Source organism: Chlorocebus sabaeus, chromosome 22 (genome assembly GCF_047675955.1).
Source record: "Chlorocebus sabaeus isolate Y175 chromosome 22, mChlSab1.0.hap1, whole genome shotgun sequence".
Classification (NCBI taxonomy): Eukaryota; Metazoa; Chordata; class Mammalia; order Primates; family Cercopithecidae; genus Chlorocebus; species Chlorocebus sabaeus.
This window is the reverse complement of record NC_132925.1, coordinates 45166055-45191954: the sequence shown is the minus strand read 5'-3', so window position 1 is coordinate 45191954 and position 25900 is coordinate 45166055. Positions and strand designations below refer to the sequence as shown.

Below are 25900 nucleotides of genomic sequence, written 5' to 3'. Positions count from 1 at the left end.
GCAGGCAGATCACTTGAGGCCGGGAGTTCGAGACCAGCCTGGCCAACATGACGAAATCCCGTCTCTACTAAAAGTACAAAAATTAGCCAGGCATGGTGGCACATCCCTGTAATCCCAGCCACTCAGGAGGCTGAGGCACAGGAATCACTTGAACCTGGGAGGTGGAGGTTGCAGTGAGCCGAGATCACGCCACTGCACTCCAGCCTGGGTGACAGAGCGAGACTCCATCTCAAAAAAAAAAAAAAAAAAAAAAAAAGAATTTGTTATTTTTAAATAATTTTCTTTTATACTGTCTCCTTGCTACAGGGTTCTTTTTTTTTAATTTTTTTTTATTTTTTTTGAGACGGAGTCTCGCTCTGTCGCCCAGGCTGGAGTACAGTGGCCGGATCTCAGCTCACTGCAAGCTCCACCTCCCGGGTTTACGCCGTTCTCCTGCCTCAGCCTCCTGAGTAGCTGGGACTACAGGCGCCCGCCACCTCGCCCGGCTAGTTTTTTGTATTTTTTTTTTAGTAGAGACGGGGTTTCACCGTGTTAGCCAGGATGGTCTCGATCTCCTGACCTCGTGATCCGCCCGTCTCGGCCTCCCAAAGTGCTGGGATTACAGGCTTAAGCCACCGCGCCCGGCCTGCTACAGGGTTCTAATGAAAAGACTGAAGTCATTCTGATTCCTGATCTTTTGTTTGTGAGTTGTTTTGTAGTTTTTCTCTCCAAAATTGTTTAGAATCTTCTCTTTGTCATATCTTGGTATTATGACACTGATGTAGGTTTCTTTTATCCATTGTATCTGGGTACTCGGTGGGCCTTTTCAGTGTGACAACTCATGGTTTTGAGTTCTCTGAAATTTTCTTGAATTATTTCTTTGATGATTGTATTAGGGTTCTCTCGAAGGATGGAAATAATAGGATAGATAGATACATAAAGGGGAGTGTATTAAGGAGTATTGACTCACATAATCACAAGGTAAAGTCCCGTAATAGGCCATCTGCAAGCTGAGGAGCAAGGAATCCAGTCTGAGTTCCCAAACTGCAAAAGTAGGGAAGCCAGCAGTGCAGCTTTCAGTCTGTGGTTGAAGGTTCAAGAGTCCAAAAGCGAAGAACTTGGAGTCCGATGTTTGAGGGCAGGACGCATCCAGCACAGGAGAAAGATGTGGGCCAGAAGACTCAGCAAGTCTAGTCTTCCCATGTTCCCTTGCCAGCTTTTATCCTAGCAGCTGATTAGATGGTGCCTACACAGATTGAGGGTGGGTCTGCCTCTCCCAGTCCGCTGACTCAAATGTTAATCCCCTTTGGCAACACCCTCACAGACGCACCGAGGAACATTACTTTGCATCCTTCAATCCAATCAAGTTGACACTCAATATTAACCATCACAGTGATTTTTTTTTCTTCCAATTTTTTATTTTTCTCTGAAATCCTTATTATATGGCCATTGGACTTCCTGGTCTGGTCTTTTATTTTTCTCTCCTACTTTTCCTTTTCTCTCTTTGTCTGGCTTTGGTGTTTTGGGAGATTTCCTTACCTTTTATCTTTTAACCCTTCTTTTGACTTTTAATTATTGTTATGTTTTTAAATGTGCTGATTTTTTTAAAAAGCATTCTTGTATGTATATAATATCTTCTTAATTCTCTGAAGATATTATTTTTTTCCCCCTCCTTTGAGGTTTCTGTTTCTCCAAATCCGTTTCTTTATTTTGTTCTTTATATTCCTAGTTAGAGGTTTTCTCGGAAATCAGTATTTCTTTTCTGCTCACAATTAAGTTTAGGGAAACTAAAACCTGACTTTAAGCTTTAACACATAGGTGGTGCCTATGTTTTTCATTGTCCCATAATCTGGATGGGCCATTTGTTGGGAAACTTGGTGTCAGTATCATTAGGTTTTTCCTCTAGGTTTAGTCAAATTTCCCAGAAGAAAAATTTTTTCATCTCGTACTTGGTGAGTCCAAAAGTAGTTAAAAAGGAGAAGAAGGCTGCATGAGAGTGGGTGTTAATAGCTAACATTAGTTTACATGAAGTTATTAAATGCCCTTGTTATGTATCACTTGGTATCCACTCTCTTAGAATTCCTTGCTATTCTCCAGTCTAGAGAATGACCACCTTGTTTATCCGGAGGCTGAACCTCTAGACTTTTGAGGTCTAAGAGGGTAGTGACTAACAGTGTGGAGTTGGGAGTGTGAGTTAGGCATCTGATTGCTTTCCATACAGATTTTACTCAGTTATTTTTATTTTAGCATTTCTGTGAACTGTCAGATCCAGAGGCACCTAGTGCTGTCAGCTCCTGAGCCTTTTCAGGAATCTGTGCATGTTGTAATCTACTGCCTGAGTTTCAGCTTTCTAATTAGGAACTCTCAAAATTTTGTTGTGTTTTGTCCACTTTCCTGGTATCTCTGTGTTTGTCTTTATATGAAGTTTATTTAATTTCAAGGGAATTTTAGTAGAAAATGAAATTAAGATGCATGTGTTCAATTCACCAACTGAATCTACAACATCCACTGTCTTTTGTATTATTTATATCATCTTCAAAACCATCTTTTTAAATGACTATAATAGTTAATTAAATGAAAGTTCCCTACTTCAGTTAGCTAGAACCATAGTTTAAAATAGAGGTTGTTCTAATTATTTTTTCACATTGCTTTTCCTTCATTCAATTATTTATTTCCTAAGGCTAGATTCTTAGAATAATAAGTACTAGGCTAAATGGTTAAGAGCATCTTAGGGCTCTTGAAAAATATTGCCAGATTTTGCTTTCTCAGAGGTTTGAACCATTTTGCAGTGCCTCTCCCAACTCTGCTTTAAGTAAAATATTTAATCTTTCTTATACTTACCTGGTTTTAAGTATAATAAGTTCTCTTATTGGAAATAGTTCTCTTGTACTTAAGATTAAATATATGTTGCAGTTTTTGCTTCGGTCTGTGATCTCTAGTCTGTTCTCAGGGAATGACATTTATTGACTCTTCTCATGTTTTGGTCATTCATCTACAGTTTAATTTTAACATAGGAAAGGAGCAAAGGCAGGCTAACGTTTACTTTGAGTTTTAATGCCGTTTCCCTAGTGATACTTTTATCCAGTCTAGAAGTTTGAGGATTTTTTTGAAGTTTCTTCTAACCCTCTTGAATTTATGTTTAATCTTGGGTAGGTTTGCATTTCCTTGTAAGAATGCTTTTTTTTTTCCCCCCCAAGATAGGGTCTCACTCTGTTGCTCAGGTACAAGTGCAGTGGCACAGTCGTGGCTCATCATAGCCTCGACCTCCCAGTCTCAAGTGATCCTCCCACCTCAGCCTCCTGAGCAGCTGGGACTACAGGCACAAGGCACCATGCCCAGCTAATTTTCGTATCTTTTATAGAGACAGGGTTCCACTGTGTTGCCTCGGCTGGTCTCGAACTACTGTGCTGAAACAGTCCTCCCAACTTGGCCTCCCAAAGTGCTGTGATTATAGGCATGAGACCCTGTGCCTGGCCAAGAATGCTTATTTTTTAATGTGACTAAATACTTTTTCTTTATGACTTTGTTTTTAATACCCATCTAGAATGAAATGTTTTCAGAGAGAGAATAGTTGTCTGCAGATATGCTACATATGGATTAAATTTCCCCTCTTTCATTGATTGTTGTTGTTGTTTTAGGTGGTGCTTCCTACATTTATCCTAGAGAAGCGTTCCTTGCTGGAAATGTATGCAGACTTTATGTCTCATCCAGACCTATTTATAGCCATCACTAATGGAGCCACAGCTGAGGACAGAATGATTCGCTTTGTTGAGTACTACCTTACCTCATTTCATGAAGGCCGTAAGGGAGCCATTGCTAAAAAACCATATAATCCTATCATTGGAGAAACATTTCACTGTTCCTGGAGGATGCCAAAAAGCGAGGTAGCATCCAGTGTTTTTAGCAGTTCTTCCACCCAGGGAGTCACAAATCATGCTCCTTTATCGGAGGAGTCTTTGAACCAGGTGGGAGCAGACTGTTATACAGTCAGATTTGTTGCTGAGCAGGTTTCTCATCATCCTCCAGTCTCAGGATTTTATGCAGAATGTACAGAGAGGAAGATGTGTGTAAACGCGCATATCTGGACTAAGAGCAAGTTCTTAGGCATGTCAATAGGTGTGACAATGGTTGGAGAAGGTAAGTAGAAAAATTATTTTACATATATATGTATTTTTTTTTTTTTCCAAGCAGGAATGAAAGTTTATTTAAAAAGGCTTTAGAACAGGAAAGAAAGGGTAGTTCGTTTGGAAGAAACCCAAGCAGGCACATGAAGGTCAAGTGCCTGTTTTACAATTTTTAATATCAAACTACAATCTTAAATTTAGGAACCCTGGATAAATATTAACTATAAGTTTAAAATGTTAAGTTAATTTTTAGCTCCAATTCCTAGAGTGTTCCAGAATGCTTCTTGGGGGGGATGGGAGGAGTATATCTATGAACTAATGTAAATTCTCTTTTTAAATTATTTTTTTCTGATTTTAAATATTTCTTTTCTTTTCTTTTTTTTGACATGCAGTCTCGCTGTGTCACCCAGGCTGGAGTGCAGTGGCGCGATCTCAGCTCACTGCAACCTCCACCTCCCAGGTTCAAGCAATTCTTCTGCCTCAGACTCACGAGTAGCTGGGATTACAGGCGCCTGCCACCATGCCACCACACCCAGCTAATTTTTGTATTGTTAGTAGAGTTGGGGTTTCACCATGTTGGTTAAGCTGATCTCAAACTCCTGACCTCTGATGACCCACCCGCCTCGGCCTCCCAAAGTGATGGGATTACAGGCATGAGCCACCGTGCTTGGCGATTTTAAATATTTCTTATCAAATATTTGGAAAACTAGAAAAGTACAAAGCAGAAAATAAAAACTTCTGTAATGCCTGCATCCATATATATATATATAATTTAATATTTTATACTTTTTCTGTGTGTGTATATTCAGGACTTTTAGCCTTATAAAATTAGAATTAATAATATATATAGTTTTGTGTCCTCCTTTTTAATTAAATATATTCGTTTTCTCATGTCATTAATAAAACATTTTAATGACTGCATAATATTCTATGAAATATATTTTCTATCTTTTATTTAAACATTTCCCTTTATTTGGACATTGAGGTTGGTCCCAAATTTTCATTATTATAAAAAATCACAAAAAAATAAAGGTAAATCTTTTTTTTTTTAATTTAATTTTTTTTTTTTTTTTTTGAAACAGGGTCTTGCTCTGTTGCCCAGGCTGAAGTGCAGTAGCATGGTCATAACTAACTGCAGCCTTGACCTACTTGGCTCAAGCCATCCTCCTGCCTCAGCCTCCCAAGTAGCTAGGACTACAGGCACGCACCACCATGCTAAACTAATTTTTTTTATTTTTATTTTTAGAGACAGGGTCTCAATATGTTGCCCAGGCTGGTCATGAACTCCTCCTGGGCTCAAGTGATCTTTTGGCCTCTACCTCGAGGCATTAGCCTGTAATCTCAGCACTTTAGGAGATGGAGGCCAGAGGTGCTATTCATAGAATATTTAGGTGCTATTCATAGAATATTTAAAAATACATACTGATAAAATTTAATTCTACTTAATCAGAAGATTGTGAAAAATTATTTTTGGAAACACAATGTTTTTTGACCAAGAATATGAAACAAAAACAAAAATCTCCACAGAAATTATTGAAGAGTTAATGAAAATATAATGATAGGAAAAAAACTACCACTTTTATGTTAAAGGAAAACGCTTATGCAAAGAACACTTTGCTCTGAATGTCATTTTACGGTGTAAGCATGGCATCATTTAAGCCTGTCACTCTAATATTTTGAGATTGTGTTTTAGTCATTATGAAGAAAATATCCTCTTTTTCAGTTTTCCCCATTTTTAAGTTCTGTTGTAGTATGTCTTACCAATTTCCAAATAATATTTCAAGTTAATTACAACTTTTATAACATTAGAAAGTACTCTCTCGTGTGTGTGTGTGTGTGTGTGTGTGTGTGTGTGTGTCTGTGTGTGTGTCATGGTCTAGCTGTGTCACCCAGGTTGAAGTGCAGTGGGGCCGAGATGGCCCACTGCAATCTCTGCCTCCCTGCAATCTCTGCCTCCCAGGCTCAGGCCATCCTCCCACCCCAGCTTCCACAGTAGCTGGGATTACAGGCATGCACCACCATGCCCAACTAATTTTTGTATTTTTTTTGTAGAGACGAGATTTTGCCATGTTGCCCAGGCTGGTCTCAAACTTGTGAGCTCAAGTGAGCCACTACACCCAGCTGAAATCATTCATATTTTATTAGTTTTTTAAAAAAAGTTTGCTACCCTTCGTTATAAACTCCATAACATTAGCCTTAAGCACTTCATAGATCAATTTGCTTATTTTATAAATGAAAAAAAAAAGGTCTAGAGGTGATGAGACATGTGTCTAAGGTCATAAAGGTTAAGGAATAGACCCATTTAGAACCATATGCTTTGACACTCTTCCAAAGGACAGTTACTCTTACCAGTTCATGTAACAGTAAGAATCTGGGAATGGTAGCCTCTCACACTACGAGAAAGGAAATACTTCAAGAAGTGAAGAAAAGCCGAGCACAGTGGCTCACACCTATAATCTCAATACTTTGCTGGGCTGAAGTGGAAGAATAGCTTGAGCCCAGGAGTTGGAGACCAGACTGGGCAACATAATGAGAGCCTGTCTCTGCAAAAATAAATTTAAAAAAATTAACTGGGCATGGTGGCTTGCTTCTATAATCACAGGTACTTGGGAGACTGTGGTGGCAGGATCACTTGAGCTCGGGAAATGAGACAGCAGTGAGCCGTGATCGTGCCACTGCACACCAGCTGCGTGACAGGGGAGGACCTTGTCTCAAATGTAAAATTTTTAAGAAAAGAAATGGAGAAAAGCATTCATATCTTAACCATGCTTTAATTATAAAGGAGGTATGTAAATAATTTTTTATTGTGCTGCTATATATTAGTGGAATATATTGGAAATTAAATGGTTATCGATATCCGCAACAGAAAGTAAGTAAAAATCAGGAATGGTGTTGGGTGTGGTGACTCACGCCTGTAATCCCAGCACTTTGGGAGGCCGAGGTGGGTGGATCACCTGAGTTCAGGAATTCGAGACCAGCCTGGCCAACATGGTGAAATTCTGTCTCTACTAAAAATACAAAAAGAGTAGTCAGGCATGGTGGCAGGTGCCTGTAATCCCAGCTACTTGGGAGGCTGAGGCAGGATAATCGCTTGAACCCGGGAGGCAGAGGTTACAGTGAGCCGAGGTTGTGCCATTGCACTCCAGCCTGGGCATTAAGAGTGAAACTCCGTCTCAAAAAAAAAGAAAGACTTAAAATATACACAAGTATGTTGTCTGTCATCTGACAGCTCTCATTATGTATAAATATATTATAGCCAGAACCATGTTTTTTATGAAATGGCTCAATAAACCTTAATTTATTGTTGCCCTTTGTGAAGACTGTTAAGAGCAATACAAAAAAAAAAATAGTTGATGTTGCTTTATGTAGGCTACTTTAGAATCTCATTTTGTCTATTCGCATATCCTAAAAATTGACTATATTAAAATATTTAAACAGTTCCCCTCATTTGTGAACATTAAGAAGTGAGTGCTTAACGAGCATTTATTAAAAGGGAGATGCCATAAACGTTTGGACTAGTAGTACATATCCACTTCAATATGTGGTCTGTTGATGACACAGGTAATGAGTTTAGAAGGTTAGTAATGTAGCTTGAGTATCCTTAGTATCCCTTAATTATCTAGTATAGAGTGATTATTCATTAATGTAGTCCCCTTTTTATAAAACCTTTTAAACCATCTTTAATTAGCATCACTTAATATAGAACAAGCTCCTTTCTCCATTAGAATAACATTTGTTTGAAAACCACCACTGTTATCTCTTCTAACTTCACCATAAATATTTTATAATTTGGCAAACAAAATTATTATGACCATAGTTTTTATAATCAAACAACATTTTTTCTTTCTTAATATACATAGAATAGAAGGAACAATTTTTTCCCATTATACTGTCTTAGATCAATGTCTGTGACTTAATAACATTGAATGTCTAGTTATTCCCAAACTGCTAAAAAGTTATTCATACTAATGATAAAATTTTAGCATACCATTGTCTTAAACTCTGACTGAAGGCCTTTTTTAAAAAATTATTTTTAAGGGCCAGGCACAGTGGCTCACACTTGTAATCCCAGCATTTTGAGAGGCCAAAGCAGGTGGATCGTCTCAGGTCAGGAGTTCGAGACCAGCCTGGCCAACATGGTGAAACCCCATCTCCACTAAAAATGCAAAAAAAAATTAGCTGGGCGTGGTGGTGGGCACCTGTAATACCAGCTACTTGGGAGGCTGAGGCAGGAGAATCGTTTGACTTGGGAGTCAGAAGTTGCAGTGAGCCAAGATCACGCCACTGCACTCCAGCCTAGGCAACAAGCACAAAACTCCGTCTTCAAAAAAAAAAAAATTATTTTTAGGAGCATTGGAGGAAACCCTTGAAATGTTTCCACTGTAACATTTACTGGACCCATGAACCTCAAATTGACAGAAAGGTCATAGTGAAAGTAAACCTGATTCACTATTGCCTGGTACTATTGTCAGATATAGTTATAAATGAAGTCAGTTTCATGAAAGTTAAATGAAGATTAGGAAAAATAATGATGCTTATTTACTAGACAGGAAAAAAATTAATATGGATTTTTTCAGTAGCTGTTTCTTTAAAAAGGTGTTAACCACCCTCATGTTTTCACATTCAGGTATCCTTAGTCTGTTGGAGCATGGAGAAGAGTACACATTTTCTCTACCTTGTGCATATGCTCGGTCAATTTTGACTGTTCCTTGGGTAGAACTGGGTGGCAAAGTCAGTGTCAACTGTGCAAAAACTGGATATTCAGCCAGCATCACTTTTCATACCAAGCCATTTTATGGTGGCAAACTGCATCGGTAAGCACATTTTAATGATATCTTGTTCTTATTCTTCCACTTTGATTTTGTATTACAACTCCTTATTCTTTTTCTGCTCTGTTTTATGTGAAGTTGGATTTGTATTCATGTTTATTTCTTATTTAAAATATTTCATCTTTTAAGGCATTCTGAATATCATGCGCTATTTTTAAAAGTAGCAACATTAAGATATCTACTCTTAAAAATTTTCCAGATGAAGTAACTAGTAAGCTTTACAATAGAATTTCTAACAAATGAACTTGTAGTCTCTGGCCCAATTCTGCCTTTAAGGGATACAGATTTGGATCTGGACCTCAGTGAAGGCAGCTATAGCTACAAGTTAGGGTGGAAATATATTTAATCATGAAGAATGGTTCAGGAAGCACAATGATTAAAGCCAGTGTATGTGTTTCAGTAGATGCTTAGGTGGAAGCAACTTGCAGTGATACATTTCCAGATCCAGCACTTCTTATTTTCAATGATACTGATGTATTTCTTTTTTTGTCATTTGTTTTTTTGAGACAGAGTCTTACTCTGTCGCCTAGGCTGAAGTGCAGTGGCACGATCTTGGCTCCTTGCAACCACCTCTTGGGTTCAAGCAATTTTTGTGCCTCAGCCTCCCAAGTAGCTGTGATTATAGGCATGTGGCACCATGCCTGGCTACTTTTTGTATTTTTAGTTGAGATAGGCTTTCACCATGTTGGCCAGGCTGGTCTCGAACTCCTGGCCTCCAGTGATCTGCCTGCCTCAACCTTCCAAAGTGCTGGGAGCCACCACACCCGGGTAATATTTGTATTTCTTAGTCACATGTGATTTTTTAGTCATGGGTGGATCACCTGAGGTCGGGAGTTTGAGACCAGCCTAGCCAAAATGGCGAGACCCTGTCTCTACTAAAAATACAAAATTAGCTGAGTATGGTGGCGCATGCCTGTAATCCCAGCTATTCAGGTGGCTAGGCTGGAGGATTGCTTGAATCCAGTAGGCAGAGGTTGCAGTGAGCTGAGGTTGCGCCACTGTACTCCAGCCGGGGGTGACGAGTGAAACTCCATCTCAAAAAAAAAAAAAAAAAATTGACCAGGTGTGATGGAAGGTGCCTGTAATGCCACAGGAGGCTGAGGCAGGAGAATTGCTTGAACCTGGGAGGCAGAGGTTGCAATGAGCCGTGATCATGCCACTGTGCTCCAGCGTGGGTGACAGAACAGGACTCTGTCTTAAAAAAAAAAAGGGGGGGGGGGGATTCCTTTTTTTTTTTTTTTTTTGAAGAGACAGGATCTCCCTATGTTGCTCAGGCTGGTTTTGAACTTCTGGGCTCAAGCAATCCTTGGTTTCCCAAAGAGTCAAGATTACAGGCGTGAGCCACCATGCTCAGCCAAATTTCTTATTCTTGACACCTTTTCTTCTTTGTGCTTACAGATTATTATAACTAAGGTCTTCTCCATGTCTTTATTGAATGCTCATGCCTCCTTCCTCAGACATAGCCTAGTTTTTTTTAACTGCTCTCTGCAGTTGGGACAGACACATTATCTGCTGTCTGCATTTGGTATAAATATATTATATTCTACCTGTCTTCCCTTACTCCCTCATTTTCCACATCTATCTATGATGCAGCCAAGTGAGCCTACTTAACTATTCCCCATTCTCATGTCCACCTTCTGTTCCCATTTTCCACACTCACTTTAGGGTGCCTATATATATAATGCGTGGTGTAATATCATAAAGATTTTAGGATATGTAGATGTGTGTGTGTGTGTGTGTGTGTGTATATACACACACACATATTATAACTTTTCTGCATACTAGAGATACAGAGAAATAAAAATAAAAACTAACTTTGCCTGCAAGAAGCTTTCAGTCTGAGATTATAATCCAGGATACTATTTTTGGAAAGCATTTGTAAGGCTTTTAGGAAAAACTTGTATATAATAGTTAAAAATAAAGTCTGTCATAATACCATAAAGATGGGTAAGGACAATGGTACTGTGAAGCTAGGATTAGATGATTACTATAGCTAAAAAATCAATTTTTAGTTTTGATTTGTCTGTTAAAGCAAATAAAGAAACATGATGCTTAACATACTTCCCAGTGTCTGATAAAGGAAGCATATCACTTTTTCAAGATAGATAAACTATTTTCCTGGCACTAAATTCTAAAGGGATTTGTTGCATGTGTCCTTACATAGTGACATCGAGTAACGTAATAGACAGTATCTTCTTCAGTAGCTCTCCATAAAATGTAATTACGCTTCATGTGAATTTTTTATATATACCATCAGTGAAACCCAAAGCTAACTTTCAGTCAATAAAATATTTTCTATTTGAAGCTAAGTTAACATAACCAGTGGTTTTCTGGTATCTCAGGGAGCTCTTAGAGACGGGATCTAGAAAATCTAAAAGGCTGACTTGTCAAGTTTTTAAAAAGCGAGAAAGCGTATGTTTTACTATTTATCAATTCTCACCTTAGAGATGAATGGGACAACAATGTAAGATTTAGCTCTTTGCTAACTATCTTAAGGGCAGCATATTCTGTATTCTATGTCATTTATTGATACAAGATGTACATACTTGAGATATTGTAGATTTGGTCAAGAAACCTTTTTTTTCTTTGAAAGTAAAATTTTAATTGCATTCTCACCTGCATATAGGGCCATCTCATCTCCATAAGCCTGAGTTGTGGGGAGAGGCAAAGTTTTTGTCAAGGAGAAAATTCTGATCTGCTCAAATCCTAGGCAAGTGCTTTGTTGAAATCTTAGATTTCTGTATTAGTAATATTTTTTATCTTTAAGATAGCCTTTCAATTGCCTCAGTCATAAAGGATCCAGAATTTGACTTGGATTTGGAGAACTTGCCTGATGGTTAAGATATTAGCACTTAGATAGTAACCACAAGAAGCCAGTACCTTAAACTGTTGAAGGGAATTATTTAATATCTTATTTTTGAATATTTAAGTTTGGTTTTGGCAACATTTATATAACTGTTTTTTATAGGATATAATTAACCATTTGGTAAAATTGCTTCTAAAAACCATTCTTGACCAGGCACGGTAGCTCACGCCTGTAATCCCAACACTTTGGGAGGCTGTGGCTCATGCCTGTAATCTTAGTACTTTGGGAGGCCGAGTCGGGTGGATCACCTGAGGTCAGGAGTTCAAGACCAGCCTGGGCAACATGGTGAAACTGTGTCTCTACTAAAAATACAAACATTAGCTGGGCGTGGTGGCATGCACCTGTAATCCCAGCTACTTGGGAGGCTGAGGCATGAGAATCGCTTGAACCCGGGAGGTGGAGGTTGCAGTAAGCTGAGATTACGCCACTGCACTCCAGCCTGGGCGACAGAGGGAGACTGTCTCAAAAAAAAAAAAAAAATCTTACTAGCCCCATGAGGGAAAGGTATTAGTTTTATAGATGAGAAAATTGAGACTCTTTAAGACCTTCAACAGAACTGATCTATCTGATTCAATAACCATTTCCTTTCTACTCTTACCAGACAGCTTTTAAAGAATTATCAAGTATTTCAGAATTTCCCTGAGATTAAGAATCACTTTTGGCTAGGCATGGTGGCTCACGCCTGTAATCGCAGCACTTTGAGAGGCCGAGATGGGTGGATCACCTGAGGTTGGGAGTTCAAGACCAGCCTGACTAACATGGAGAAACCCCGTCTCTACTAAAAATACAAAATTAGCAGAACGTGGTGGCAGAGGCCTATAATCCCAGCTACTTGGGAGGCTGGGGCAGAAGAATAGCTGGAATAGTGGAGGTTGCCGTGAGCTGAGATTATGCCAAGCCGAGATCACACCATTGCACTCCACAGGAAGGGAACTGCGTCTCAAAAAAAAAAAAAAAGAATCGCTTTCCATAACCTAACTTATTTTGCCTTGTGTTAATCATTGGCATAACTTTTTAAATATACCTTTCTTATGGTAGTTTGGTACAAGCTTTTACTTCCTAAATTCCTAAGCTCCGCCTTTGTATCTTCTGTTTATACAGGAAGTCTGTTTCTTCATGCTGCTGCATGTAAGCAGAATGACAAATTTGAATTGGAGCAGAATTTTATTTCTTTGGGTTATTTTCTCAATTTCCCTTTGTCCTATAAAATGTTTCTCTGAAGTACCTAATTTTTTATTTGTATATCATAGCTACAAAATAATGGTAATGTCAGACCTCAGATCAAGTTGTTTTAAGGAAATTTGTACCTAGAAGTATTGGGAAGAACCGGACTTTGGAGTCCTTTAGACATGTATTCAAATCCTGACTCTATTATTTTACTAACTACAAGATTTGGGGGCCGGGTACAGTGACTCATGCCTCTAATCCCAGCACTTTGGGAAGCTGAGGTGGGAGGATCGCTTGAACCCAGGAGTTTAATACCAGCCTGGGCAATGTAGTGAGACCCACTTTCTACAAGAATAAAAATTAAAAAGTTAGCTGAGCATGATGGCACATGCCTGTAGTTCCAGCTGCTCAGGAGGTTGAGGCGGATGGATGGCTTGATCCTAAGTGGTCAAGGCTGCAGTAAGCCATAATTTCACCACTGAAGTCCAGCCTGGGTGACAGAGCAGGACTGTCCAAAACAAATAATGAAAGAGAGAGATTTGGGGCCCCTTACCTAAATTTTTGAGCCTTAGTTTCTTCATCTACAGAAATGGGATAGTCACAAGGCTTGGCAAATAATTTATGTAAAATGCCCAGCATATTTTAAATGTTCAAAAAATGTTAACTCCCCCTCCATGCACACATTGGCATCCTCTTGTGTATGTATGCTTTTGCTCACTCTTATTCTATGTAGTGATAATATAATTGAGGTTTTGTTTTCTCATTCATTAATTCAAGCAATAAACTCATTGTTTATCAGGCACTCTGCTAAGTGCTAAATGGGGCTATAGAGATGAGACCCATTCCATGCCTGTTAAAGAGATTACAGTCTTGGCAAGGGGCAAGGATGGCAAACCAATAATAATATTACTGTGTGATCAGTTCCCTAAGGACTGTATGCAATGGAAGTAAAGAGCTCAAGCCTTTAGTGACACCTGTTTTTGTAAATTAAATTTTATTGGAACACAGTCATGCACATTCATGTACTTATTTCTGTCTGCTTTCATGCTACAGTGACAAAGTTAAGTAGTTTCAATAGAGACGGTCTGGCATGAGAATCCTGAGACAGTTACTTTCTGGTCCATTACGGAAGAAGTGTGCTGGTTGCCCTAGACTGTTGTGAAGAATTGTTATAAGCAAAGTAATGAGGCCTTCTTCCTCCTTGTGCTCCTTTGCAAGTTCCTCATGGCCTGCCTGTAGTATATGTGATTCGTGTCCACTGCCCCACTTCTCTTCGCGCTGCTTTTGCTGTGTAGCTGCTCTGAACAATACGGACCCTGTAATAGCCAGCAGTCATGAACAGGTCCCTAAGATTGTCCATTGGAAAGCCTTATGGGAGATAATAGTAACTTGAGAGATGTGCTATGGTAGTAAAAGAAAGATCAAGTGAGGAGCTGATTATCTTAGAATGGTGTATGTAGATGGGAAACAGGCTAGATAAATGTTCAGTGTTACTTCCTCATATCCTGTTTGATAGAGATAAATTTTCAAGGAAGGGAAGGATGTTGGCAAGTGGGATCAGAGAGGAAGCGTGCAATGACATCACAAAAAACATTCACACTGCAAGAAACCAAGGCAGTTATTTAAGTGTGTATGCTTTGAGGCATAACCCAGGGTTCCCATTCCTGCTGTAATCAAGTTGACTGATGTCATGGTGTTCTTTGTGTCCAGTGAGCTACAACTATACAACTACTCTTTTTTTTTTTTTTTTTTTTTTTTGAGACAGAGCCATCCTCTGTTACCCAGGCTGGAGTGCAGTGGTATAATCTTGGCTCACTGCAACCTCTGCCTCCCGGGTTCAAGCAATTCTCATGCCTCAGCCTCCTGAGTAGCTGAGATTACAGGCCTGTGCCACTGCGTGCAGCTATTTTTTTTTGTATTTTTAGTAGGTAAAATTACTCTTAACTCTTGATTGTGAATGTTTGATTTGCTCTTAGATTCCAGAGATCTGGCTTATAAATAATTTGCTTATTGGGCTCCTTACACCTCTGCCTTGAGCTGAGTTCATAGACCGCTTGCTTAAAACTGAAACTGGATTCCCTGAATTCCACTTTGTTCTTCTTGTTCCCTTAGCTTATGCCGGACAAATGCTACTTGGGATTCCTGAACTGTCACTTGAACCTCTAGACTTTGGTCTTTGGATTTCCTTTTGAATCTAGATAAGCCACATTCTCTGGTACTGATTAGACCCTAACTTTTGCCTATCATTCCCTAAGTTCTGAACCTCTATCTGATCTGACCCTGTTGTTATCTGTGTCCTAGAGTGAACATAAAATACTTCACTAAAAATAACTACAGTCCAGGCACGGTGGCTGACACCTGTAATCCCCAGCACTTTGGGAGGCCGAGGCACACAGATCCCCTGAGGTCAGAGTTCAAGACCAGCCTGGCCAACATGGCGAAACCCTGTCTCTACTAAAAATACAAAAATTTGCCGGGCATGGTGACGCATACCTGTAATCCCAGCTACTCCAGCTAGGTGGGAGGCTGAAGCAGGAGAATCACTTTAACCCAGGAGGCGGAGGTTACAGTGAGCCAAGATCACACCACTGCACTCCAGCCTAGGCAACAGAGCGAGACTCCGTCTCAAAAATAATAATAATAATAATTACACCTGTTCCTATTCCTAGCCTGTTCCTATTGATGTATTTGTGCTGCATCAATACAGCTATCTGTTGATAAACAGCCATATATATAGCTATTATATATATATGGCTGTGGTGACTCTTCATTAAACTTCAATAGCAGTAATGTTTAAGGTCTCTCTGAGTTCTGTGGTGATAATGATAGTTTTTGTAGACCAGTGCTCTTTTAATTTTTCTCTTTTGGCAAGAGCATTTTAAACATTTTAATGTATTCTTTTATATTTTTCTACCTCTTATTGGTTTGTGTGGTTTCTAAATTTAAAATTAGGCTTATGTAGTTTAATATAGGATTGATGTATCCAGAACTTCAAATGTAGGGATGCCAAATATTTCAATAAGTAGAATTAACTAGTAAAAAAAAAGTTAAATAGATTGTAATGTTGTAACATTTTTAGACTGTAATAAATAAAATATTGATATTTTTCATATTTCTATTTAGTTTTAGTATTATAGTTTTGTTTGTAGCAAACATTTTAAAGATAACATTCGGACATTAATGATAATGAAGTCTCTGATTTGACTCCTGGCATTTTTTCTAAAGACTAAAATTGATATTGAACAAATTATGAAGGAAGCTGTCATAGGACATACAAAGAATCTAACTTTGGCTCTGACATATTGAAGTGAGGTATATAACTAATTTCAACAGGATTCACAGGCTGTGTTCTTGGGTTTCAGATCTAAGAAACAAACATGATATCACTTATTAGAGTGTATCTTTCTTTTCTATCTGCTTCTAGGGTTACAGCTGAAGTAAAGCACAACATCACCAACACTGTGGTATGCAGAGTGCAAGGGGAATGGAATAGTGTTCTTGAGTTCACATATAGCAATGGAGAAACAAAGTATGTGGACTTGACTAAATTGGCAGTGACAAAGAAAAGAGTGAGACCTCTGGAGAAGCAGGATCCATTTGAATCCAGGTACGTCATCCTTGCATCTATCCAGGAAAGAGTCAGATGCTCTGAATCTTAATCTAAGCCTTTTCACTAACTGGTGACCTTGGCCAAGTCACTTCACCACTTTGCATCAGCTTTGTAAATTGAAAGCATTGGTCTGATCTGATGTTAAACCCTTTGCCAGCTGTGAGATTCTTTGATATACAGTCACATTTTAGTAAAAACCAAACATTGTAAATGGAGCAAAAATATTAAAAACATTTACTGTCAAAGAATTACTGTGTGTATCTTAAAAACTTTATCATAAAAATTTTTGTTAAATTATTAACAAAAAGATACCCCAATACAAAAACTGGGCAAAGAATGTAAAGAGGTGGTGCATAAATATAGGAACGTCTTAAATGATCAACCAAGGAAATGAAAAATTGTTTAGGGTAGTTAGAATTCAGAGGTACAAATTAAACAATAAGACAAATTAGTTTTTACAATAATAACTCTTTGGGGAACAGGTGTGAGCAAATGGGCATTTTCATGCTGTTGATTAGACGTTAAACCAGTATAATCTTCGTAGAGGGTATTTTGGCAGTATGTGTCATAGACCTTGAAAAATAAAGTGGATCTATATGTGTTAATAAGGTACAGCTTCCAAAATGTGTTGACAGTGGTTGCTTCTGGAAAAGAGTACTGGGATCTGGAATAGGAAAGAGACTTAATTTTTATAAGATTCCTATTTGTACTGTTTAAATTTTATGTCATGAGGGATTACTACTCTTATCAATTAAAAATAGAAAAAAATATATATACAGGGAACCACTAAACATCTTACATTAAGATCACATAAATGGAACCAAACAATTTCTAACTAGGTGTGAAAGGGATTAAATGTCCACAGTCAAACATTCAGAGTGGGTCAAAAAATACAGCAATAATGATTTTTTAAAGAATTCTTATAGGGATTTATCCTAAGGAGAGGGTCTCAAAGTTTGCTTTGCAGACCCCTGTTGGGTCCTTGAGACCTTCTCAGGGCATCTGCAAGTTCACAATTTTTTAATAATAGTACTAAGATGTTATTTACCATTTTTCACTCTGTGGGTTCTTATGATGGTGCAAAAGGAATGCTGTGGGTAGTAGCACTGGTGGGCCTTAGGACTAATTTAGGCAGTGGCACCAGATGTCACAAGCAGTCATTATATTCTTCACTGCCATGTACTTGCATGCTGCCTTCTCTTAAGATGTCCTTGAAAAACCAATACAAATTGTTAGTTTTTTAAAATTGGGACTACAGAGTCATGTCTTTTTTTTTTTTTTTTTCTTTTTTTGAGACAGGGTCTCACTCTGTGTCACCCAGGCTGGAGTGTGGTCGGGCGATCTCGGCTCACTGCAGCCTCCACCTCCTGGGTTCAAGCGATCCTCCTGCCTCAGCCTCCTGAGTAGCTGGGACTGCAGGCATCAATCACTACTCCTGGCTAATTTTTTGTATTTTTAGTAGAGACAGGGTTTCACTGTGTTGGCCAGGCTGGTCGTGAACATCTGACCTCAAGTGATCCTCCCATTTCATCCTCCCAAAGTGCTGGGATTACAGGCGTGAGCCACCGTGCCTGGCCGAGTACATGTCTTATTAGTATTCTGTATGACAAATCAGGAATATGAATAAGCATTTGTGCTGGCTACTGAAGAAATATAGTCGTTATCTGAAGGAAGAGCACTTGTATAATTATTTGAGTCACAAGCAGAACTAATCACTTTGTTCATGAAATACGATGTTTACTTAAAAAAATGATAGACAAACTATGGTTATTCTAATTTCAATGTTAAGTAGACATTTTTCTTGTAAATGAAAGATGTGAATGTGACACCTCATGAAAAACAATTTGACGGTATGTTACTAATAATAAAATTTGAGCTTCAAGGCAAAATTAGAATTTTAGAAAATTTTATTTGCCACCATGAACTTAAAAACTTCCCAATTCGTTTTCTGGTGAACTTGGCGCTGATATTATTGAATATGATTTTTTAAAATATTGTATAATATGTCAGCATCTGGAAGATCTGCATAACTCAATGAACCAGTATTTTTCAGATAACTAATGCATGATATTACAGAATCATGCATGGATAAATTATCCATTCAGGATGCACATTAGACCAGTGGATTTCCATATAAATTATTTGAAAAAACAACTGACATTCTTTAATTTTCCACATTGCAACTAGCCTTTTTAAAATTACCACTTGTCAAGTTTTGAAACATATGAAAGAATCGAATTATTTGAAAAATCTGTTAAAATATTTTTCTCTTTTCAAACTGTATCTGTGTGAGGCCAGATTTTTTTTTTTTTTTTTTAAGATGGAATCTCATTCTGTCACCCAAGTTGGAGTGCAGTGGCATGATCTCGCCTCACTGCAACCTCTGCGTCCTAGGCTCAAGCAATTCTCGTGCCTCAGCCTCCCAAGTAGCTGGGATTACAGGTGCACACCACCACGCCCAGCTGACTTCTTTGTACTTTTAGTAGAGATGGGGTTTCCCCATGTTGGTCAGGCTGGTCTTGAACTCCTGACCTCAGGTGATCTGCCCACCTCAGCCTCCCAAAGTGCTGGAATTACATGTGTGAGCCACCATGCCTGGCCCAGATTTTTCCTATATATACTTTAAAGCAGTATATCACCACAGACTGAATGTATGGGCAGATAAAGAGATGCTTCTGGGCCAGTGTGGTGACTCACGCCTATAAACCCAGCATGTTGGGAGGCCAAGGCGGGTGTGTCACTTGAGGTCAGGAGTTCAAGACCAACCTGGCCAGCATGGTGAAACCCCGTCTCTACTAAAAATACAAAAATCAGCCAGGCGTCTCTACTAAAAATACAAAAATCAGCCAGGCGTCTCTACTTAAAATACAAAAATCAGCTGGGTGTCTCTACTAAAAATACAAAATTCACCCGGGTGTGGTGGCATGTACCTGTAGTCCTGGCTACTTGGGAGGCTGAGGCATGAGAATTGCTTGAACCCAGGAGGTGGAGGTTGCAGTGAACCAAGATTGCGCCACTGCACTCCAGCCTGGGTGACAGAGCCAGACTCTGTCTCAGAAAAAAAAAAAAAAAAAAAAGAGATGCTTCTGAATATTATTTGCTAAAATTTTGTAATGAATTTTATAGTTTCTATATGCATGAGGGTTATTGCTCTGTTCTTTTCTTTAGGGGAAGGTTTTGAATTACAAATTACATATGTTTAACATATAGCACTGTTAAGGTTTTCTGTTTCTTCAGTGAGCTTTGGTAGTTTTTCAAGGAGTTGGTTCATTTCAGCTAATGTGTCAAATTTATTGTCATGTAGTTCCTAATATTACCTGATTTTTTTATCTGTGTAGGATCTGTAGTGATGTCCCCATACTTATTCCTTATATTTGTAATACCTTTTTTCTCATCAGTGTGACTAAGTTTATTAATTTTATGCAAAGAACCAGATATTGGCTTCATGATTTAGTCTGTTTGTGTTTTCTTTCTCACTGAAGGTTGCTCTTTTATAAAATTTCATTTTTTCTTCTTACATTGTAAATCATTTGCTATTTTTTTTTTCCCTAATTTCTTACAATAGAAGCTTAGGTCAGGGGTCAGCAAACTTTTTTTGTAAAAGGCCAGTCAATTAATATTTTAGCCTTAGTGGATCAAATAGCCTCTGCCACAGCTACTCAACTCTGCCCTTGTAGCATGAAACATCCATAGACAATAAGTCAATGGTGAGACACTGTTATGTTGCAATAAAAATTTATTTACAAAAATGGGCTGTGGGCCATAGTTTGATCCCTGGTTTAGCTCATCAATTTTTTTTTTTTCTAAATGTTTAATGCTATAGATTTTCCTCTGAGGACTGCTTTATTTCTCTCCAATGACTTTTTATGTGTTTTCATTTCAAAATATTTTCTGATTTCTTTTGCGGGTTTTATTTTTTAACTCATGAACTTATTTACAAATGTGTTGATAATTTCTAAGTGTTTAGAGATTTCCCAGCCATCTTTCCATTATTTATTTCTAACTTAGTTTCATTTTGGTCAAAAAATACACTTTGTATGATTTTAATTCTTTAAATTTATTTAGATTTAATGACTCTGAATATGTTCTGTCTTGGTAAATGTTTCTTTTTTTCATTTTTTCATTTTTTTTTTTTTTTTTGGAGACAAAGTAGTGTCTCACTCTGTTGCCCAGGCTAGAGTGCGGTGGTGCAGTCTCGGCTCACTGCAACCTCCATTTCCCTGGTTCAAGCAATTATCATGCCTCAGCCTCCCGAGTAGCTGGGACTATAAGCATGCACCACCACACGCAGCTAATTTTTTTATATTTTTAGGAGGGATGGGGTTTCACCATGTTGGCCAAGCTGGTCTCGAACTCAGCCTCAAGTAATCCACTCACATCGGCCTCCCAAAGTGCTAGAATTATTCATGAGCCACCACACCTGGCCTTGGTAAATGTTTCATGTGCAACTTGACACGAATGTGTATTCTTGAGCCCAAGAGTTTGAGGCTAGCCTGGGTAACATGGCAAAACTCTCTCTCCACAAAAAATATAAAAATTAGCTGGATGTGGTGGCATGTGCCTGTAATCCCAGCTACTCAGGAGGCTGAGGTGAGTGTGTTCTGTAAGTGTCAGGTCAAATGAGTTGACAGTATTTTTCTAGTCTTCTGTAGTCTTACAGATTTTCTGTGCATTTATTCTATCAGTTGAGTTTAGTTATTGAAATTGGTTATTAAAATTACCAATTACAATTGAATATTTCACTTTGTAGTTCTGCAAGTTGTTACTTCATTTTATTAGAAGTTTTGTTATTAGGGCAGGCATTTATCTTTAGGATTGTTATGTCTTGATTTTTTTTTTTGTTTTAATGTCTTTATTATTTGTGGAGAATTCCTTATAAATTGATTTTTATGTTTGAGCCATCTGATATGTGTATCAGAAATGTGTTAGGAAACCTTTTGGAGCCATTAAGATACATATGTAGCCTTAAGGCTTTGAACTATAAGACCTGTGGCATACTATCCAGCACTTTGGGAGGCTGAGGTGGGCGGGTCATTTGAGGTCAGGTGTTCGAGGCCAGCCTGGCCAACATGGTGAAACCCTGTCTGTACTCAAAATACAAAAATTAGCCGGGCATGGTGGTGCATGCCTATAGTCCCAGCTACTCAAGAAAGTGAGGCAGGAGAATTGCTTGAGTCCAGGAGGCAGAGGTTGCAGTGAGCTGAGATGGTGACATTGCACACTCTAGCCTGGGTGACGGTGAGACCCTGTCTCAAAAAAAAAAAAAAAGAAAAGAGAACAGAAGAGAAAGAGGGAGGTGGGGAGGAAGGGCAGGAAGGAAGGAAGAAAGAAAGGAAAAAAGAAAAAACAAAGATGTGTAGTAACTTTCTTGAGTAGTACAGTTATTACCATAAATCAGTTTTAGAGTATTTTCATCCTACCGTAAAATCCCTCATGTTCATTTACAGTTAATCCCCATTACCCCCAGCCCAGAGAACCACTAACTTTCTGTCTCTATAAATTTGCCTGTTCTGGATATTTCATATAAATCATACAGTGTGTGATCTCTTATGCCTGGCTTATTTCCTTAGTATAACATTTTTGAAGTTCATCCATGAAGTATTAATTGCATGTATCAGTGGTTCATTGCTTTTTGTTGCTGAATAGTATTTCAGTGTATGGATATATCACATTTTGCCTATCCATTTACCAGCTGATGGGCATTTCCAGTTGGGGGCAATGATGAATAATACTGCTGTGGAAATTCTCCTACAAATCTTCGTGTGGATATTTATTTTCATTTTTCTTGGGTAAATACCCAAGAGTGGAATTGCTGGGTTGTATGGTAGTTTTATGTTTAACTTTTTACATCTTTTTTCACATATATATATAGTTGTCCCAGCACCATTTGTTCAACAAACAGTTCTTTCCCTAAAGAATTGTGGCAGGTTTTTTTTGTTTGTTTGAGATTTGTTAAGCTTCCCTCTCCCTGTGCGTGGCCTAGAAACACTCTGGACAGCGAGTTAGAGGACTCATAGGACTCCCCTCGTTTGTTTCCTTTCTCAAGGATTACTGCCCTGCACTGCCTTTTGCTCAGTGTCTGAAAACCACTATTTTACTATATGTTGCCTGTTTCCTGGTTGATGAAGGCAGGAAAATAAATGTGTTCCCCATTATTTCATCATGTCCAGAAGCACAGTTGGTCTTGCTTACATTTCAACTTTGAAAATTTACTTCTCTTTTTACTTGTTAATTTCTAAGTTTTCTAAAAACAAAAATCCTCCTTTTACAATCTGGAAAAATAAAAATTATTTTTAATTTAAAAAGAAGCAGAAGGAGCAGCATCCCGGACATAACCATCAGCAGCATAGTATCATTATTCTTGGAATTCATAAGCATGATATTGTAGATGTGATTTAGGAAATGTTATTTTATAAAATTACTGTAATTTTGAGGGTGTTGATTCTATTTAATTATCTCTTTTAAAGAATGCTTGTAAAATGTGTGGTTTTTGGATTTCAGGCGATTGTGGAAAAATGTGACAGACTCTCTGAGAGAATCTGAAATTGATAAGGCCACAGAGCATAAGCATACCCTGGAAGAACGTCAGAGGACTGAAGAAAGGCATCGTACTGAAACAGGCACACCTTGGAAAACAAAATATTTTATTAAAGAGGTATGTTATACATGTGTTCAAGATAAAAACGTGTCTACTTGGTGAGAACATTAGCTTACTAGGCTTTGTTGAATTGCTATCACTTAGACATCTTTATTTTTAAAAGTAGGATGGCTGTATATAAATGCCAACTGTTTTTGAGACCAGCCTGGGTGACCTATAGCAAGACTGTCTCAAAAAAAAAAAAAGCAGATATACCAGAAACAGATTCTAAGAAAGAAGAGTTTCTAAGTGAGAACGTCTATATATCATTAAAAATGAGCTCTGGGGGCGGGGCGCGGTGGCTCACGCCTGTAATCCCAGCACTCTGGGAGGCTGAGGCGGGCAGGTCACGAGGTCAGGAGTTCGAGACCAGCCTGGCCAACATGGTGAAACCCCATCTCTACTAAAAATATAAAAATTAGCCAGGTATGGTGGCGGGCACCTGTAATCCCAGCTACTTGGGAGGCTGAGGTAGGAGAATTACTTGAACCGGGGAGCTGGAGATTGCAGCAAGATTATACCACTACACTGCAGCCTGCTTGACAGAGCAAGACTCTGTCTCGGGGGGGGGAGAAAAAAAAATGAGTTCTGGGGTGCCAGTGGAGATGGGGAGAACAGTTAGTACCTTCCTGATCATTTCTCTGTGCTCCGCCTGCTGCCTATAACTCTGTGAGTGAGGCTCAATCTGTAGCATCTTGGCGAAATTGGCAAAATTGCTACAAATGGTTCTTGCAAAATTAAATGTTCATGGGTCACAAACTAGACCCTCCGATACCATACCTTCTCACCTGAATCCTAGCTAAACCACAGGCATTGTTTGATGTCTTAAGCACAAAGACTTTGTTCTTTTACAAAAACTTTTTTTTGAATGTGAAAATAGAATTCCATTTCAGTAAAGGTGTTGCTTCTAGTTTTGGTTACTGATTTTGATAACATTAGAGGGATGATTCTTTATCATTTTATTTCTTTCAGGGAGATGGCTGGGTTTATCATAAACCACTTTGGAAAATAATTCCAACAACACAACCAGCAGAGTGACACGTACTGTCTAAAACTCGACCAAATGAGGTTTTTCTCTGTTTACCCTAAATCCTCCCAGAATGGAGTCATTGCACTGAGTGACCTGCTTCCTGATTGGGCAGACTGAAACTAGCTAAACCTGAATGTACCTACTAGGGCACCGAAATACCAAAAGCAAGACCAAAGTGGTAAAGAAACGCAGTGGACCTCTTACCAACCTGTTCATGTGATGTGAGCAATACCATCTTAAAACTTGTTACCTGAATCAGTAGATCAATCTTTTATCCAGTTCTTGCTCCTACAATTAAGTTTGAATCCCCTGTTTTTGCACAGGGGCAGCAGATACACACAACAATGAGAACTCAGTGACTTTGATTTCTTTGTAGTGAAAAGTGAAGTCTCTGTTTCAGAGTTTGTGTCTTTCTTTCTGTCCATAACTGAAGTATTCACTACTCTTGTAAACCAACCAAGAGGAGAAGAAAGATGACCCAGAAGTGGATTCAGCCATTGTGCCTGAAATCAGTGTTAAAAAAAAAAAAATCAACCAGGTTGTGGTAACAAGGCATTCTATTTCTTCAAAAAGACTGTATGCCTGTGTCTGAGGAACTTATCCATTATCCACCTCTGTTGGAACTCTCTTTTAAAAGTACATTTATAGATTGATCAGAATTATAACCATGGAGAATTTTTTCTTCTGAGCATTTTAATATACTTGAAAACAACATTGACTTGAAAAATTTCAGAACATTTTTCAGTACCTAGTTTTATTAAATATTACAGTTGAGAGACAATTTTTAACAATGTGTTCATGTCAATATGATGAGATTTTAGCCTTTCTCCAGAACTAAGGCATTAAAGAAAATAGCAAATATCAAAAAATAAAACTGTTACTTTTTTCCTTCTTTTTTTTCACCTCTAGGTTAATATCCAGTATTATGTGTTATCCCTTTGGATAAGTATGCTTTATTTTACCTCTGTTAAAAATTAAAATAAATGATTCTATTCATACTTGTCAGTAATTCAGAACTTATATGTGTAACTGAATGCACATGTAAGGTATGGTTTTGTGTTTTATTTTTTGAGGAAACTTAAATGCTAAAGAAACAGTATGAAATTAAAAGGTATCAGGAAAAAAAGATCAGGAAGTTGTATTCAGGTACAAATCTGTTTTTAAATAAGTCTTTTGTGGAGGTTGAAGAATTGCTGGCAATTAAAAGAATAGAGCTAATTATGGCTTTCATCATTCATTCATGTATTTATTGAGCACCTATTTATTACGGGGCTCAACACTTGTTACTGCAAGCTACCTTAATTTCCCAAGAGTGGTGCCTTACTCTGTTTTTTCTGATATGGTCTTCCAATCAGTGTGTGTAACATACCTGTTGTTTATCAGCCATTGTAGGAGGCTGTGTCTGTTGCATCATCATAAAAAGTTTAAGCTTTGTGCTCTGATAAATTGTGTTCTGTTAAAGAGGTTAGTAGGATGAAAACAGCAAAACAATAATTTTTTCAACAAATTGTAAATTATAAGAAAAAGTTGGTTTGTGTACAACAATTTTAATGATTCCCTTGTTCATTTTTGCTGTGAAATGCACTGAAAAAATCTCAAAATGAGTTATAGTTCCTGTGTTGGGAAAATTGACAAATAATAAAACTAGAGAACAATGA

General features: G+C 38.2%; 1 protein-coding gene across 1 annotated transcript in view; it reads left to right on the top strand.

Moving 5' to 3' along the window:
• OSBPL11 (oxysterol binding protein like 11) overlaps positions 1 to 25900 on the top strand; it is a 71707-nt gene extending 45807 nt beyond the window's left edge. The window contains exons 9-13 of the mRNA XM_007985536.3: positions 3618 to 4116; positions 8731 to 8917; positions 16390 to 16572; positions 23077 to 23230; positions 24185 to 25900. Coding sequence (XP_007983727.2) covers positions 3618 to 4116; positions 8731 to 8917; positions 16390 to 16572; positions 23077 to 23230; positions 24185 to 24250 — 1089 coding nt within the window. The 3' untranslated portion in view covers positions 24251 to 25900. The remainder of the gene's footprint in view (positions 1 to 3617; positions 4117 to 8730; positions 8918 to 16389; positions 16573 to 23076; positions 23231 to 24184) is intronic.